Below are 19670 nucleotides of genomic sequence, written 5' to 3' on the forward strand. Positions count from 1 at the left end.
AAAATAAAGCCAAGTAAAAGATGAGACAGAGATAGTTCTAAGACAGCAGGGAAACTATCATGACATGAGACCAGAGACTGAGGCACTGGTTTAGCATCCTGGCTGGATATTTTCAGTGAAGTATGCAGAAGATAGAGATAAAAGCTTGAGAACCACAAATGATCTAAATGTCTAGACTATTTTTTTTGTATCTGGTTTCTCTCTAAACACTCAACAAACCATTCAAATGGTCACTGAATAACCCAGATAAGATCTGGACTTTGGTTCTGGTTCATATATTACATCTCTGAGCTTCTCCACCAAGTGAACTCACGGTCTCATTTAGTAATCAAACATCTGGAACAACAGACCCTGCTATGACAACTATACCAGATTACAGGAAATGCTATGTAAAACTCTCCCAGGGAAGGGAGTAGGGTGCTGCAGAGTTCATAGTATCCTGCTGACATGTGGTTGAGACTGGCAAATATTTAAGGAAGGGACATGAGGACAAGAGGTGGTGACTACTAATAGGCAAGAGGATTGAAGGAGTTCTGTTGTGCAACACAGTGGCATTGCTGCCAGAGCCATGTTCCCATGTGTATATATATATATATATATATATATATATATATATATATATATATATATATATATGTTTGTTATCAAGATCAGCCAGTAGCTGCATTTTTTCTGCTCCTAGAAAAGTGTGTTGAAGTGAATGGGAAAACCCATTTAGTAAACTAATTTCACAACCAACATTATCTGTGCCTCTGTGCTGGCGTCTGTCCATACATACATATGTCCATCCTATTCTCAAGAATGCAATATCATAGGAACGCCGTGAGAGGATTTCAAGAACGAACTGATTTAATTTTGGTTGGTCAAAGTTCAAGGTCACGTCACCTCAGGTCCTTCCCATTCTTGTGATGTGTGTGCATCTCAGGGACACCTTGTGGGAATGTTTTCAAAATTTGGCACAAACCATCACTTGGACTCAAGTATGAACTGATTAGAATTTAATGGACACAGTGCAAAGGTCAAGGTCACTGTGACCTCACAAAACACATTTTTGGCCATAACTAAAGAATTCACACGTTAATTACAACAAAAATGTCTGATAGGATAAAATGAGGAAGTGGCTTAGTTTTTACAAGATGCTGCCTTTTTTGGTGGAGTTTTTGGACAGACAGTGCAGTGAGTGTCACAGTGATAGAAACACAGGCAGGGAGGATCCAAATGTACACACACAAGACAGGCTGATACAGTAAAGTTAGTTTTAATCTAGAGGCAGATGTGATGTGGACTGTTTGTCAAATCCTCTGCCCCAGTTGCAGAAACATTTACCTCACATTTAAGAAGTGAGATTATTGAAGAAAGATTACATTAACCTGGTTACTCAAGTGTATTTAAACACACTGATTGTATCATTAAGCAGGCACAAGGGCTGAGAGGCAGTAAACTGAAACCTGAAACCCAAAATTCACATTTTCGAGCGTCACATTATCTTTCTTACAGTTTTAAGGGGGCAGGTACACACTACTGTGTTACCTGATCTTTGACATCATCAGATTCAATGTCAACACGTAATCTGTGACTTTACTTTCTATTAAAATGATGTCATCTTGACATTCAATCATAGTCTCATAATGACTCTTAATCATTTGTATTAATATACAAAAAAATCTGCTCCTTTATAGTTCAATAGCATCCATACACTGTTTAGGAAATATTACTCATTCTTTGTGCTTCTGTATTATTTCCATTAATGTGATGGCGTACAATTCGGAGTTGGGCGTGTTGCAAATCGCAAGTCCTAACTAGTCTGATGATTAGTTACTTTTCCAGAGAGGAGATGTGGGAGTTCAATCAAACATTAGAGGGACAGGTAAAATTGCCACCACACTGAAAAAGTAAAGTACATGTCTGAAAGGGACGTTACAGTACTTACGTCCATCTTAACTCAGCAGAGGAGAATGACTCATCATTCACGTTCACGACATATTCTTGCTGACCTCTTATTTAACCTGCTGTATAACTGGAATCCAGTATAAACAGAATGAACTGTGTTTTGAAGGTTTCAGTGGGACTCTGAGCGCCAACAGGGAGGAGGGAATCAGTGGACCTCTCAGCTGGACTGAGATCTTTCAGTCCTAGAGGAGCTAGAGACAACAAACACATAACTTTATTTAAACTTGGACAGCATTTTTGATTATTAGTCAGAGGCAGACAGATAGTGGGAGTTTGTTGAGTTTGTTGTTTGTTTGGATAATTGATTTCATTCTCACATAGAATAACCAAAAGTAACTTTTTGTAAATTTGAAAAAAACATTTTTTTTCTTTTACTGCCTCAATGTTCTGTTTTATTTTTCGAATACACACTTTATATTTTCAGGGAGGAGGCAAGGGTAGTACCATGATATTAACAAGTCCAGGTGCTTCCTGAGCCAAGGCAACCTCATTAACACTATCACACAAACACTGTTTCTTAATATAAAAATCTGACCTTGAAATACCTTGAATTACCTTTACTGTTACTATTCTTAGACTTATGCTTTGATTTAACCAGATGAACTGTTCAGCTGCCGGTCATTTATTCCTGTTGCTTCTCGTACTAAAATGGCAGTTTACAGTTCAGCTACATAACAGAATATTAAAGGGGTGAAGTCCTCAGGATGACCTACAATTGTGTAGTAATGTCAAGAAATGTTTAATATCCCATTAGAATGAACATGAATACAGTATGTCTCAGTATAAGCTTACATGTGCATGTAATGTAAGTACGTATATAGGTTTTCCTAAACCTTTTCAATCATTGCTATATCACTGTCTGACATTTAGAAATTCATTTGTGTGAATATAAAACCATCTCCAAAGCAGAGAGCACAGCGGCATTTACTTGCAGCACTGAGAATAGAAGATTACACTGATGAACAGAGCTACCAAGTTTCAGATCACTAAAGTAACTCCAAAATGACAACATGACACATTTTCCTTCCCTGCTACTGCTACCAGGAAATAAAAATATTACGTTTACTTGGTCTGTTTTATGGCAAAAAAAAAAAAAAGAAAGAAAGAAAAAAAGAAAAAACCCACTACAAACCTGCACCAAAGCAGATTTTCCAGGAAGTGAAAGGGCTGCTACGTCACTGTCTAGGCATGTATATGAACCACAAGATCCCTAAAACAGACTCTGGTTAGTACCATTCTCACTTAACACACGGGAACTGGAGTAGTGGAATTACTTTTACAGCTACACAGGAAAAAGGGGGCTCTTTACAGCTGAAGACACTGTCTTGTGGTGAATAAAGAGGCAGTTTCAGCTCAGGTCAAGTTCATTTGTACTGCTGATATATACGTCTCTGTGGGCTTTATAGATCCATCAGTCTGAGCTCTGAAGAAGATATGAAAACTATGAGGATTGATTAAACTTCTGGGAAAACAGACGATGAGTCACTGACATGCGTCCAGAAAAATGTGCTACTCTGATAAAAGAGAAGTAATCGGGAAATAAAAGACTCCTGTCTGTGTGTGATCTATCAAAGAAACCAATTTTTTATTTTTATTTATTTTTTTTTTTACAAAGCAATAGTAGGTTATTTTTGGAGTGCTACTGTCACTGATCCCTCTGTTATATGTTAGTTTCCACACACACAAACCATTTTCTTAGTCATATCCGCTGTGTCATGAGTTCACAGAGGGCCCGAGCAGAGGTGGTTTCTGTAACTCACAATATTTCCAACATGAATGTTCAATAAAGATAACAGATTCAAAGAGACGCTACAGCAAATATGACACACCCATTGCAAATAGTTATAGCTTCTATCTCAGTCTGTATCTGTGCCCGCTTACTCAGCCAGCCATCACAGTACAGGTATGTTTGTATTTACCTCCAGATCTGTGCTTGATATGGCCTTTGTGCAATATGAGGGTAGACAAATCTGAGTCTGGAAAAACTTTTTTTTTTTGTTTGTTTTTATTTTATTTTTTCTGTCCCTTTAAACTATAAAGGAACACGTAGAGGCTAAAAGTCATTTTACCAGGTCAAAGTTCGCATGTAATATCATCTCTATCAGTTATGTTAGTTTAGAATTAGTGTTGATTGCTTTTTGAGACACAACTTGTAACACATAGATTTGGGAGGACAACAATGTCATTGATGATCGGTGATTCATATTCTGTGGGATGCAGCCAGTTCCCATCAGTGTTTTGTGCATGTTTTGGCAGATGTTAAGTGACTTTGCAACCGGGATACTCCCCACCTTGATGACTGTGCTGGCCTCAAATGTGGAGGCAGTCTAAGCTCTAAGCGAGGGCGGGTTATCGCTTTAGACCCCATGTGCGTATGAGGACCAAAACGCACACATATATGCAAATTTTGAATGATTTTAAAAGATACAAACAGTCCTCATTTTCAAACGTGTGGTATCACTGCAAATTTGTCATTCTTGAGTCATATTTACTACCTCTGAGTGTCACCAGTCATATTGAATGTGAATACATCTTTACTCAGTCTGTAGGGATTGGCTGCCGTGTTGTTATCTGCCAGCCTTCATATTGAAACTGTTGGCTCAGGTACAAATGACGGTGAGGTTTGACATTGAGGGGGAGGCAACCATTACGTCCACCCCTCAGAAAGCAAGTAGATTTTGAACACCGAGAAATCCAACAGGAGCAACAATAGCAAAGTTCACTGTTACAGCTTATCTATGGCAAGACAGTTTGTATTCTCTGTAAGCTGACTTTTAAAGCGTGCTGAAATTGAAGCGGGGACAGTATGTGTCAGGGCACAGGTAAAATGATTTGTTGTTAGATGTTAGGATTTTGTTATCACTAAACCTTTTGGGTTCACCAGCATTCATGAAATGCTTTCTGTAGCCAGCAGCCATTACAGTACCTGGACTCCTATCCACAGCTGCTTCACTCATCACCCCACAGCAGTGCTATGGTTGGCTGCTCCGGCCCTCTGTTTGCGTCACCAACCATGCACTGACCCTTTGAGCATTTTTGAGCGTTACAATTGTTGACCATGTTTATTCATAATATACCCTAACTTATAGTCAGCTCTTTTGCTTTATCCTCTTACAGTTTGCTGCTCAAACAGGATTTTTGTTTATCAGCTGAGGTCATCTCAGCTCAGACTAGCCTGCCCTGTATTCTGTCATAAAGGTACAGTGTTTGTTCTCAGCTCCTTGGAAAAGCTCATTGTGAATTCCCGCACATGCCTCACCACCATGCTATTATCCTGTAACAGGAACCACAGTCTGCTGATGCCACTGTAGTGCACAGTCATGCTAAGAGATAAATCTGTCTCTATCTCTCTGGACTAATGCTGTTTGTGCTTTCATCTATGGTTTTGGAAATAAGGTGCAGACAGTCGTGTTCCAACAGGTGAATATCCCACTTCTGCTCTTCCAACAAACCTGCATACCAGCACATCAAACCCCCTTTCCACATTCCTGGGCAAGCTGAGGCGTCATGCCCCAGCTCATTCTGTGAGAGTGGAAATTCACTGCTTTCACACAGTGCAATGTGCGCTTTAAACAGAGTCATGACTATATAGGACTGTTTAGTTCAACTGAGCAACTGTTTCCTTGAGTACATTACCAACACTTTAGTTTGTGCCAGCCTTTGGCCTCAGCACATAACGTGTTGTACATACATAATGGCGTCACCCTGAAGAAATGACTCTTGTAGTAATTTGTTGGTGGTATTTCATGAGCATGATTGCTGGCTTATATTGGACTGGCAGGAGAGCAGAGCAGGATGGTTTCCCTAGTATGTGTTTATATATAAGAGATATATTATTACAGGAAAGACTGTCTGCATATTACTCATTCCTGGTACTGGACTGATGTCATGTCACCTACTAAGAGTGCAGAGGAAGTTGAAATTGTCTCAGCAGTGGCTTTGCAGTATCAAAAGGTAAAAATGATGCAAACTTTAGCAGGAAAGGGATGTTTAACTGACACATTATTGCAACAACATGTTTTGGGGACTATTAATAATACACACAAACACACACAGACTTTTGATGTGGTAAGAAAAAAAACATAGATTTTCATTTGAGTCATCCAGGAAAAAAACAGCAAATTATGGCCTTCAGTGCATTCATCACAATAGTGACTATAAATAAGCATTTTCAGCAAATTTTGAAATATCCCAAATCATTTCCAATCAACTGAACTGACCACAAGTCTAAAAGATTATCAAGACAAATGGGAGGCACCTGAGGTGTCATAGCAAAGGATCTGAATGCTTACGTCAATCTGATATTTCATTTTTTCCTTTTTAGTAAATTTCCAAAAAATTCTCAAATTCTGATTTAATTTTGTGGTTTCTCTTAATAGGAATTACTTTGTAGTCATGTGGCAAAAATCAGCATCACTGTGTCTCATTACGTGCTATGTTCTTTACCATATAAGATGAAACCAAGAAGAGTTACTGTAAATGTATTGAAATTAGATGATGTGATGAGATCAGGGTCTGGTCCTTCAGACAGGCTCACTGTCTTCCTGGATATGTTTAGGTGCTTGGGAGGGGCTGAAATCACAGAGAGGAAGCCTGTCCTGTAAACACAAACACAAGCCCAGCCAGCCAACAATCCCGGTGAACTGAAGGAGCCCTCATTCTGACACTGTTTAATGGAATCCCTGGCTCTAATCCCTGGTCTTATTTTGTATATGTTTAAATGCTCTGGTGTTGGCCAAAAATGGTGAAACTAATCTTTTGTACCGGTATTTTTGTGAGTTCAGTACAAATAAGATTTACACTGGTTTTCTGCCTTTCAGAAATAGTCATATGATTACATTTCAAAGTCAAACATAATAAAAGCTCAAATATGGCACCCACTTACACACACACACACACACACACACACACAGGGCATAATGCTTTAATCCTTGTGGTGCCCAGATCTTGATTTCTGATAGTGAAGCGAAGCAAAAACAACTAGCTGGAAAAATGAACACTTAAATTTCACTATTATTTTACTGACAAGTTAGCCCATTGAGAGAATGTATTAGAATGACTATTCTGTTCACAGGTTTTGCATTCTTCACTGTTAATGTACCAATCTACAATATAGACATTTATGGAATTACTAAATCATAGGATCCCTGAGACTACAGAAAGGTTGAGAAACAGTAGTTTACTGCACCTAATTACACAAGGCCATCTTAGGACCTATGAACTGTTTAGGAAAAATTGCTTTTAAAGCTGGCAAGTGAAACATCTATGGTGTAACTTTGTAGATGTTACAATACATTTGGAAATGACAGCAATGTTGTTGGACTTGTGTGTGGTTTGGCAGAGGCACATTTTGGGTTCTGCAACTGGGCTGGGCAGCGCTTCCTGTACATGCTGAACTGCAGCCTGTATGCCAGAGTATACTGAAGAGACTGCTTAGGAACTTGAGGTTTCACCAGATTTGTCCATGTACCACAGTCAGACAATGCAATCAGTGTTTACCCTGCTTTAGCCTTTTAGGTTGTTAGACTGTGGATATTATTCTTCATTCATGCTGCTTGCAAACTTTGGAGAGACTCACTCACTGCCATTGTGGTTACACAATGTTATGGATACTTTTGCTTTGATTTAAGTTGGAGTTTATCATCTCATATTTCTGCAGCTGTCATGACACAACATGCATGCAAGTAGGTAGATTTAGTTCATTTACCATAAAAAAAAACACCCTTAATCTCAACACCTGCACTCCTGCACTCTTGTGGCCTGAAAGGTGCAATGCCCTATACACCAAAGACTCAATACATTTAGACGTTCACACACTATATAGATGTAAACCAAAGGAAAATAACATCAGAATCCCCCAGCATTGTATGCATTACAACAACTTTTACAATCACTTCATTGCTCAATTTTCATTTTTTGTGGCACCGTCACTGTTATTATGATGCTTGCAGTTAGTGATGGTTTTAGAGGAGAGAGTATTATACTAAGGTGTTTTTGAAGCACAGATGTACCAACAAAGTGGTAACATACAGTTTATATACTGTATATGATCATGTGTTATTATAAACATGTGAATAATTGATTCAGGTATGTAGACAGATAACAGCAATTTAGCTTTTTTCCCCAAACCAGGGACAAATCAAAATGAGTAAAGGACAACCACAAAGACAGAGATACTGAATGAGTACAGGATTAAAAAATGCTAAAGCAAAACATGTGTAGCAATGCTGGCTGAGAACAGGGCTGAACTACCTCAAAACTCTGACTCCCACCAATTAATTTGATCATGGGAGATGACTGAGTGTACATAAGGCCTCCCACACAGCTTCCCTTTTTTTTTGGGGGGGGGGGACTCTCCTCTGTTCAGCTACAGTGGCTGCTTCTCATTCAACCATTATCCGTAAGCAGAGAATCTAACACCTCAGCACTTCCAGCCTCACAGGAACAAGGGGGTGGGTTTTGTTTTTAGCTTTGCTGTCTGTAGCCACTCACTGTGGTTTACAGGCTGTAGGGTCCAGCTCACTGCTGCACCATCAGACCTCTGTGTGCTCAGTTTAATTTAATAGATGATAAGAGTGCCAGAGCTCTGCCAGCCATAAACACATTATGTGATAACTGAGTAAAAACATTGCTTCAGATTGACTGTTGGCTCTCAGTCGTCACTATCACTCATGTTATGCTCCACTCTTTGTGTTTGGGGTTGTTTGCTGTAGCTTGATCAAATTCACATTAAATAGAGAATCAATCACCCCCATCACCACCCCCCTGACTCTCCTGAAGCACTGTCCTGTTTCCCCTATATCACAGAGAGAGAGTATCCCAGAGAATGTCCAGATCTGTTCATTTCCAAAATTAAGAAACTCTAAAACACTAAGGATTCCTGGTGGCATTTTGAATTTAGAAGTTTTAATCTTTCTCCTCTTCACAGTTTTTCATGTCCTCTAGACATTTGCACATGTTGCTGTATTTGCAGTGACTTTTCAACCCTGTTCCCAGATAGTTTCTGCAAAATCCCAGTTACATATAGCATGAAGTTATTATGTTAGTTAACGTCCTTTTCAAAAACACTGTCTCTAGTCTTTGTCTTTATAGTAGAATTCAGTGTTGCCTTTTGGATATTTAGAGGGACTATGTGCAAAATCTGTCCACAATGCAGAGAGAAGCTTGATACTTAGCTATACACTCTCTTATGCTGGCTCCCTCTTTTACAAATATCAGCTATCCCAGTTAATATGATGTGTCCCTAACCAATGTACTTTGCACACTGTAAAATGATACTAAAGGGGTATCCAGTGTATTAAGAAGTGACGCCAAGGGTCTATATTTGAGTTAGGAGTGAGAATGTGTGGTGAAGTGGTTTTCTTCAATTATTTGTATTTTGTCCAGTTGCATCTGTTTTGTTGAGTTGCAGCCCATTAAACTCTCAGATCAGAAATTGTAGTCCCTGCGCTGTATGAGTAGCTGGTCTATTTGTATTAAGCTGTCTTCCATCACAGGAATGTAAACCCAGTGTTTAGCTCTTATCTTTTATCAGAGCTGATAAGCAGGCTAGCTGTAGACACTCTTTGTTGCTGCTGGTTGACTTCCAGCAGGCCTCACCTCACTCAACTCTCCTTCCATTTTACACTCCATTCCCATCAAAACAGCTGATTGATCTGATTTATTTGTGCTTATTTAATGTTTTTTTTAAGATACTGTAGGAGAAAATAAATGTACCATCTGGTCGAAAAGCTGTTTGGTACAATTACTATGTTACTAATAGTTCAGGTGATATATGAAAATTATAGTTTATCATTATCAGTTTTTCATAAAAGCATAAAACTCTACACCTGTAGAGATCTGGGCACTGAACATTCTGAACAATGATTATGCTTTTAAAGTTCGATTTCCTTCTCACAACATCACTCATCACCATTAACTATTCATTTGAACACAAGCCTGACACCTCACACACTGGTATTTTCATGCATTGTACCACACAATAAATTATTTATTTTTCATGTTTGCTTCGTTGGAGTTCACTGAAGGAGGCGTTACTTGTGTAATTTACTCCACATGATTTCACATCCTAGCTGTTTCCCAAGAGGGCCAGGACCTTACTGACATCTCTGATGTAAACATGTTGGTACTCGCTACATGTATCAAAACTCATTCAACTTGTTGCTCGATTCCAAAAATCAAAGCCGGTGCAGTTACTCACAAATTCATCTGCATGCAATGCTAAGATGCCCACACTCTCCGATAGAGGATGCTGGCTCAGACTCTTAGCAAATATACCATAACTGACAAGCAAGCAAAACAGGAAGTGCTGGATGACGCCCAGTTTCACAAGCCTTTGTCTTTAAGACATTTCCACCACCCCCCCCAAATAATCAGGGAAGAAATTTCCTTTTCCTTAGACATTTAAACAAACATGAGAAGTGAAGATGGTGCAGTTTAAAATGTGGCTCCCACTTTGAATTCTGAAGATAACAAGAAATCCTTGATAAATGAAAGAAAAAAAAATACTGTGCTACCTTGTGTGACATAGAATTGTAAAGTATTAAACAATTTATGCAACTGTTATGAACTTCTTGCACGGGGTCACTCCTCCTCAACCGGAGTTACATAATGCAAAAACAGATGTTTGGGGCACGGGGTGGCAATCAAAGAGATGCCATTCTCCCCATTACAAGTCAGTGTACCATCAAAGTGACTTTGTGGCTGTTATCTCAAGGTGAAATAGTTGCATAACGTGGCTTTAAAGACAATCTACCAGGAGGGATAATGAAGCAATAGAAAGAGAAAACTTTTAGATTCAGAGTTGCAGACTGGATATTTGAGTTCCATAAAGGCTTAGAAATTAGATCAGAAAAAATGAATAAATACACAATGTAATCATTTGGGAATGAGACTTCAAAATGTCTGTGTCCGTGAGTTCCAGGGAAATATGAATTACAGTAAATAGCAATACGGTATAACAGATCTTCTGTCTAACGCAGAAGCCTTTGTATTGTCTGAAATGGTGAACACTTCATTCCACTGGTGCCTTGATTAACACAGTAAGCAGTGGCATGTTAGCACCCAGACATGCTGTATAGCTGCTCCTATCCTCTTTACAGGAATGGGCCTGGGAATGTAATTAAGGCAGAAATCCAGCGTGCAGAGCCGATTAGCCGATTAGCATGGGCTGATACAATAGACAGAAAGGTCCAATGATCTCATGCCACTGCATTACAGTAGTTGTAGGTCACTCTATTGAAATTCTATCACAAGGAAACACCACAAAATACATTGATGAATTAACTCTGAGAGGTACATAAAGAGTCACCAGTGCCCTGAGAACATAAACCATTTTTTTCTTTCAGTGCATTAGTTTAATCTAGTCATCCATCACTGCTCTAAACTGTGAGTTGTTATTGTTGTTGCTTATTTTGTCAGTAGAATTTATTATGGAAAATGGGAGAAGCAATCCAAACCAAAAATAGACTGATATTTGAGTTTTTTGCTCTACTCCTGAATTTTCCATGCGTCTTCATACTCACAGTAGTAACTTTCAGGTTAATTTACTACTATTCCATTCTCACTGCGAAAGAGCACACCATTATAAATGGTCGTAAAGATGTATCATTTCAAAGGTGAGGCCAAAAGAGTGTTTGATTTTGCAATTTAATACTTGTCTGTCTATCTGTGTGTGTGTGTGTGTGAGAGAGAGACAGAGAGAGAAAATGAGAGTGTGTCCTGGAGGCCTCATTCACTGGAAAGAATTGGTGAGCGCCTGCATTTGCATTCAGTCCTTCCCGTCAGAGGGTTCCTTGGTATTCAAAGCCACAGTTCACTGGGATACAGCCGGGGCCCCTCACCACCGGGAAGAGGGATAATGGGGGGGGGGGGGGGGAAGCGCTGGCACAGTGCCAGAAAGATATTCCCAGCCAACTTACATTGAAGAAAAACAAAACCCTCAGAGAAGGACTGTACCACATCAAACAGCCAGTGAATTTACTTTGACTCACTCCATTTCCTACAAATCACACACAGTTTACTTAATATAAACTATTTCTGACCATTTTACAAAACACGTTGCAGTGTTTTATGTGTTTTTTAAAGCTGCTGCTGGTTTCATTAAATTCAGCACCCATGTGAAGATGAACTTGCAGAGACTTTTAATATCGTTCCATATACGTGGTCATGCAAATGTGAGTGCAGACTCGTTTGAAAGGGCTGCACTGTCTGGCCATGTAACAATAACTTTGGCAATAACAAAACCAGACTGAACTAAAGCTTTCCATCTTCACTTATGTTGGAGCCTCATATTAACTGTAGTTAATACAGTCAAACCTTTCTACTAATATGTCATACCACAGTACAAAGTCATGTTCAGTGGTATTTCTGTTTGTCTGGAATATTAGCATACCTAGTATTAACTGAGGCTATAAATAGAGCTCCAGTTCACCCACTGTAGCAGTTTGATGAGTGGATTCCTGACTCATGCACTGATCTGCAGCATCTGTCAGAGTCATAATTACACTGCCACCATAGTAAGATCCAACCAGACTTCTTCCACAGAGTATTTCTGTTACGTCATGTAGTAGTAAAGGGTTGTGTGGTCAGCATACCACTGGAAAGCATGTCAGCCCATTCTTTCAACTATGACTACACCACCGACTACTATACCTATTAGGCTGTATCCATTTCATGTCACCGACTTCTGTATTCCTTCCTAACTGTTTATAAATCTGACATAAAACATAATTACCACATGGTGTTAATTTCTTCTCATTCTAACATTTTGACTCTTCTCTTCAGAGCTTATACACATGAACAGGGTCTCACTGAGCTGAACATATGATTATAGGAAATACCAGAGGAAACACATTGTGCTATTTGTCACACACACCCAAGCTTAACTCAATTACAAAATTACAATTACGAAAAAAAAAAAAACAAAAACACACACAAAAAAAAACAAAAAAAAAAAACAATGACAGTGTCACTAAAAAAAACTAAACTTGTGGCTTACAAATTTGTGAATTGTGTGAATTCTTCACTGCTGGTTTCGCAGATTTAGATTTTCCAGGCTGCTGAATGTTGAAACATAGGGGGGTCAGGTGCTGGTACAGTAGCTGAGAAATTTTTCCGTGAACCACGGAGGCTCAGGTGAGCTGTTGTTTAAAAACCTTTATCTCGGCCCTATTGTGTAGAGGTAATAAAATCCTTTAGTTTGCAGTATGAATTGAGATATGAGTAAGGTGGAGGCAGCGAGTGTCTAAACCTTCTGAACTTTGGTAAATTCAGCTGTATGAATTGCTTTACTGCGCTTTCTCCCTCTCCTGATTACATGAATAAAGTGTTCTGAGTAGGTAAATTTGATTTCATAACTTTGGCTGGAGGTGTGTGGGTATTGCTGTGTTTCAAGTCATGCTATATGACAAATTGAGGGAAAGAACATGATTTGTAAGAAAAGGAAAACGGAACATTTGCAACTTACAAATCTAAAAACTGCTAAAAACCACTAATATATTTGATCAGAAATGTAGCATTCAATTGATTCTAATAATAATAGCCCTTAGATTACTGAATGAGCAAGCAGCGCGCTCTAACAGTTGAATGACCTCAGCGGGACAGGCATGCACTGTAGTTGCATATGTTAAACTGTGGCTGTTCCAGCCCGGTGACGCCACACCCGGACACTCCTTATTTGGCCAAAGCCGCTCTGTTAAATTGCTAAAACCAGTCAGACTGAAGCGAAACGAAGGGATTCATACCCAACACACAGTGGTCCCTAAAGGTTACTGTTATCAAGGGAGCGAACGCTCAATCTGTTTTATCTGTCAGATACTCTTTATTTGGACTGTATTAGAGGAACTTAACCCGCGATGGTGGCAGTAAGAGTACCAGCAGCTCTTCTCATCGTCTTCTTTCTCCCCATGTTCTCTGCTACAGGTGAGTTTTATGCAGTCTTTAGAAGAAATGCTACTTTATTTTGAAACCTTTTCCCTGATTACTTAAAGCATCAATAGCAGTGTGCTGTTTCAGCTACAGCTGTGTTATGGGAAGATGAGTGCTGGAATAAAAACTTGAATTATTTTACATTACGCGACACTTTAAAGCATAATTAGGCGATTCTTTGTATGGAGTGGCGTTATTGTAGTATAGTGAATAAGAAAATTAAAGCAACTGCAAAGCTGAACTCACATGAATCAGATCTATACAGGTCTTTCTTTCTTCTTAGATGGGAGCAGAGCATCAACTCACACTGACGTTGATAACAGTTTACACATTTTTTATATTTAGAATATTTATTTTTTGATGAACACAAATGGACACAAATTCTTTTAAGTCTCTATCTTTAAGAAGAGGCTGTCCAGGTTGTAAAAATGCAATTACTGTTTGTTTGTAAATTGCTTACTCTGCCCCCCATGTGTGTTCTTACCATATAAAATTGCCTGTAACACTCAGCTTCTGTCGAAACCTTAAACACTATAACAGCTTGTACATGAATCATTTTGCAACCACTTTTGCAACTAGAAAAGCCTAGTCTCTGTTTCAGTGTGCTGTGGGACCGTAAAGGCCACTAAATCTGTTCTCCAGTCTGATTTTCAAATGTCCAACTTTTTAATGTCCATCCTTTACTTTGTCTCCTTGTTAGATGATTACATAACTTGCACCAGAGTGTACCCTGAATGTGCACTGTTTGCCCACTCAACCAACAGAGGAAATGCTTACAACAATTTTTGTCTGTTGTTGAAAAAAAAAAACTGATAGTGATCCATGGTAATCTGAGCAGAGCTGTCTTTAAATCCTCTGCTCAGAGAAATCCTGGAAACTAGGATTAGCCTCGGACTGTTGATATCAAAGCAGCTTTTCTCTTGTGTGTTCTTTGGGTGGCACACTTTTTTGCGGTCATTCAAAATAAACTGCAAGTGCTTGTGGTTGTGCCTGAACAGACAGTCCATAAAAAAAATATATGACCAAGGATCTTTTATAAACACTGATAAGAACAACATGTTTTCACTGATGACTTCAGAAAGGCTCAATGTGACACATTGCCCCGGTCTCCTCTACAGCTCAGTTTTTGGAATTTAAGTTAATATATGTGCAAAGCTAAAACACATCTGGTTCATTGTTTTCTGCATTATGTGACCTTCAACACTTTGAAAAGTTGTGAGACTAATATTTAATACGACTTCTTTCATGTTGCAGACTTGTATCCCAAAGCGCAGAATGTCACTTGGAAATCCACCAACTTTAAAACTATTTTGTCCTGGGAGCCGAAACCATCAGCTGATTACTCCTACACCGTGGAGTTCTCTACGTAAGTACCTTCATCAAGAAACACTCATCTCTAAGCACTTTCAGGAAACTGCAGTAAATTCATGCAGTTAATTTATTCCTTTTAAAAACATTAATGTTGTTAGTGTGTTAACTGAAGCACTTGCTCGCCGCGTAACCTTGAAGGAATGATTAATGGCAGCAGCGTATGATAAGAGTCCATTATTGATCCAGAAAAAAGCTTTTACTGGAATGTTGATTTAGGCCAGAGATCTTTAAACACAAATATAACTAAAGAGCACACGGACCTTAAGTGTCCGAAAGCTGTCGAAAGCTGTTATAATATGTAACTTGTCAAACTGTTGCAGGCTTAGTGGGAACAAACAAAGGACCCCTCACTGTATCCGGTCCTCAGGGACAATGTGTGATCTGTCCAACTCCCTGACTGACCTGCGTGCCGACTACATAGCTGACGTCCTGTCTGAACCCCCGCTGGGGGTCACCTCTGACATTATTGAGTTCCCCTACACAAGCTCGCCACGATTCTGTCCCTACAAAGACAGTAGGTTCTTCTGCTACGATGACTTGTTTCTCTCTTTCCTTTTTTTTAAAGCAACATAATGCTTTGGAAACAATAAGCACTTAAAATGGCAGCGAGTCCATCAGATTTCAGGTCCATACATATGGCATCTGGTCGGAGTTCAACTCTGTCTCCCTCAGTGTCACATCATTGCCAGCGCTCACACTTTGAGAAGTGAGCAGGTTTAAAGGTCAGACCAGTTAATCACGGGGCTGACACATAGTTTCTGACAATCATTCATGCACATAGTCACACTGACAAGCAACTTAGAACTGCCAGTTAACCTAACCTGTGTACTGAGGGAGGAAACCAGAACACACAGAGAAAACGCATGCAGGCACAGGGAGACTCCACAGCTGTATTAACTAACTCCATACAGTGGTGGTATCCAGTCATTTAAATAGTTAGAGTCAGTTTGAGATAGCTGTTTCAGAAATTTCACTAACACAGTGGAGGTTAATTGAATTTAGTGTTGCAGCTGAAAAAAGTGGAAATGTATTCATTTATAAGTTTAAATTCTATTAATAAATTCTTCTTTTACTGTATGGTGGTCAAAACTGTAAAAAATAATAACATAATAATAATAAATACAAAAATATATGTTAAGTTAGTCAGGTATAGACTCTGGACTGTACATGTACAAATGAACTCTGACTGTCAGCAAACAATTTCTGATCCCCCCTGTCCTTCCTCCACAGCTGAGATAGGCAGACCTGACTTTAAGCTGGAGGTGAGCGGAGACAAAAAGAAAACCACCCTGTATGTGACTGACCCACTCACCGCAGTGTTCAAAGATGGCCGCCAGCTGAACATAAGGGACATTTTCTCTGACGAGCTGCAGTATAAAGTCACCTACAGGAGAAATAAGAGCACCGGCAAGGTGAGTAACAGCAGATGTCGCAACATCAACCTTGAGTACACATGAATAAGGTATTAACATGCATGTTTTCCTTCATGTGCTGTCTGCAGAAAGTGGTTATCTCTAAGACCAACGAGATAGTGCTGACTGACCTGGACCGAGGGGAGAGCTACTGCTTCAACGTCCAGGCCTACATCCCCAGCCGCGTTGGTGACAAGCAGCTGGGAGAGCTGAGCCAGACCCAGTGCTCCAAAGACGACAACCAGTCCATCTTTGAAAGTGAGTCCTGATTCTTAGAGAGGCTGCAAGCATTAAAAACACAGGCATGGAATTCTTTTAGTTACATTCCCACAATACTTAACTGAATTAGAAGCTGTCTGCCAGGTACTTCAGAGGCAAGACACACTCACAGAAGTACTCGCTGAAACTCCATAGTTTTAGTGGCATTTACTTTCTGTGTAAGCTAAAGGAACTTCCACACCTAATAAAAAATATTGAAGTATTTGCTTGAAACTACATGAGTCGTTAAATCCCTCTGGCTCTATTGCTTCTTGCACAGCAACAGTGTCATTGGATGCAATTGGAAAAACAAATTTAACTTTAAATAACACTGCAATTTGCTGTTACTTTGTGCATCTGAATGGAATTTAAATGCACGTCGTGTGAAAAGAATGAAAACAAGCTGCAAATGTTGGATGTGTTTGTTGGAGCAAACAGTCTTACTCCTGCCAAAGTAAAGACGCAGCCAAAGAAGGAGGTGACAGCACAGGCGATGTATCGTTGTGTGTCTTTGTGGGTGTGAGGCAGGGTGTAGCCGAAAAACCGCAGTCAAGCTCAACGTACCTAACTCTGGATAAATTAAATGGTTGGGTGTTTGGATATGTTTGTCTCTCTATGATATTCTTTGGACTACGTGTCCATATCTCCTTATTCCTGCCAAAACAAAGATGCAGTCAAAGCTGAGGTGACAGGACAGATGATGTATTGTTGTGTGTCTGTGTGGGTGTGTGAGGCAGGGTGTAGCTGAAAAACCACAGTCAAGCTCAACGTACCTAAGTCTGGATAAATAAAATGACTGACTGCTTTGATAGGTTTGTCTCTCTATGATATGACACAGAGGTGACACAGCACTTGCAAATTCTGAAAAGAAAGCTGTCCACAGAGTTCCTTTTTGTAAAAATACATTTTAAGGAATAAGGATTCCCAGTATCTTCATCAAGACAGTTTTATTCAAACAGTATGGGTGAGCTGAGTATCAGTATCTCACTGTTCTCCAGATACAGCTTTTGCATAGATGCTGTGGACTAACAGTAATAGGACAAATAGTGCGGGTATAAGCTAGTGCAGTGTTAATTAAGTCTACCCCCTGCAGCTGATCTCTTGGCTTTTTTGTTGTTGTTTCACCTGTTCGCTCTGTCACCTTTAATAATAAGGCTATGGCACATTTAAGCACCACAGCAGTGCCTGCAAAGAAGAAGTTCACACCTTTTGGACACAAAGTGTAGTCTGACTGTGTGGCTGGAAAAACACTTATCAGAGTGGCAGATTAGATCAGATCAGATTTTTACCTTTGATTGAGACAGAAGGATCAAGGGGGGAATCCCTCTCAGCAACCCCGTGCAGATAAAACAGTCCAGCATCTGCTGCAACCTGTGTTTTCATTTGCGAGGATTGTTGTGATTGAGATTCTTCTTCGAAATCCAACAGCACCCTCTTGAGGAAGATATAAGTAACTATATCTTTGTAGGGTGGTGTACACATGAAAGTGCCTCCTGGATAAGACACACAGACACAATGGACACATGCACATTAGGCTCCCAATCACCTTTACATTTCCACACACAGACACACATGAAGCACATGAAGCTATGACTCAAGTCTCTTTGTTTGGATTACAAGAAATAGAACTCAGCGACATTCCGCTAAGTGGGACTAATGTGCTGGTTTTGTTTTGTTTTTTTACAATAAGAAAATTTACAGTGATTGCCTAATGACTTTAAGCACCATCCTCAGGACAAGCTTCATATATTTAGCTCCACTGTGGTCAAATGTAAAGAACTGTAGAATCTTGAATGGTGTTCATTCAAAACGTTGTGGGATGTAATGAATGTTGCAGCCTATGTGGGCTGATAGTGATGATGACTTTAATTCTGAGTTTTAATTTTGTGTCTGTTTTTATTGCAACCATATTACATCCTTTTATGCAGAAATTGAAAAAATACATTTGTTTCCACAGTTCAGTCTTAAAATGTAAAGGTGTGTAATGTAATGTTGTCTTGTTTTGTCTTCCACAGTGTATTCTGTGGGCGTGATTGCCGCTGCCATTTTCCTCATCCTGCTGCTGATTGGCATAATCATTGCTGTCACAGTGGTCTGCTGCAAGCGCAGGCAGAATGCTCTGAAAAGTGGAAAAGAAGGAATGCCACTCAACGATGTATAGAGTTTGTGCTTCAGCACAAACACACACACTCCCGTACTTACTGTGGGAACATGCGGTACAGCTGAACTGGACTTAGATCTACAGTAGTTCAACATTCCACTGTCAAACACTGGAATCAATCCTTCCTTTAGTTTCTGTGAAACTGCCCCTGAATATTTCAGAAATATTTTGTTCTTCCTTTATCATTTAATGCTGCAGAAAAAGAGACTTTAGGAAAACACTGTTCGAACACTCCTACTGTACACATTAGTCATCATGCTGTAATATTCCATTCCTTGTCTTTGATATTTGGTGAGTGGTATTTGTTTAGCTAAACACTACAGCTGATTTTATTTATTATTATATTATATATCTGTATTTTCTAACTTGAAATGAGGGTGTTGGGGAGGCTGGTGAAAGCAACACTTTATGGGAAATCAAGACCTTGTATATACTATTTTTGTATCTGATATTTAACTTATTGCGTTTGATTGAAATTAACATATTTGTATATGGTGCCATTGGTAGCTCTTTTATACTTCAGATTGTTGCAGATCATTTTATTATTTGGTGCAATATTGAAGAAGTAATAAATATTTTAAAGAAAACGA

At 39.3% G+C, this 19670-nt stretch overlaps 1 protein-coding gene across 1 annotated transcript; it reads left to right on the plus strand.

The window, feature by feature from the left end:
* Positions 1-13656: 13656 nt before the first annotated feature.
* Positions 13657-19670, plus strand: f3a (coagulation factor IIIa). Its single transcript, XM_018698794.2, has 6 exons — positions 13657-13872; positions 15133-15244; positions 15570-15763; positions 16480-16661; positions 16751-16919; positions 18935-19670. The coding sequence occupies exons 1-6, from the start codon at positions 13806-13808 to the stop codon at positions 19078-19080; spliced, it is 870 nt and encodes a 289-aa protein (XP_018554310.1). The 5' UTR covers positions 13657-13805; the 3' UTR covers positions 19081-19670.

This window comes from Lates calcarifer, linkage group LG24, assembly GCF_001640805.2.
Source record: "Lates calcarifer isolate ASB-BC8 linkage group LG24, TLL_Latcal_v3, whole genome shotgun sequence".
Classification (NCBI taxonomy): Eukaryota; Metazoa; Chordata; class Actinopteri; family Centropomidae; genus Lates; species Lates calcarifer.

Coding starts and splice junctions, on each gene's coding strand:
- f3a (XM_018698794.2), top strand. CDS start 13,806: ATGGTGGCAGTAAGAGTACCAGCAGCTCTTCTCATCGTCTTCTTTCTC. Junction 13,873..15,132: donor CCCCATGTTCTCTGCTACAG/GTGAGTTTTATG, acceptor TTCATGTTGCAG/ACTTGTATCCCAAAGCGCAG. Junction 15,764..16,479: donor ATTCTGTCCCTACAAAGACA/GTAGGTTCTTCT, acceptor CTTCCTCCACAG/CTGAGATAGGCAGACCTGAC.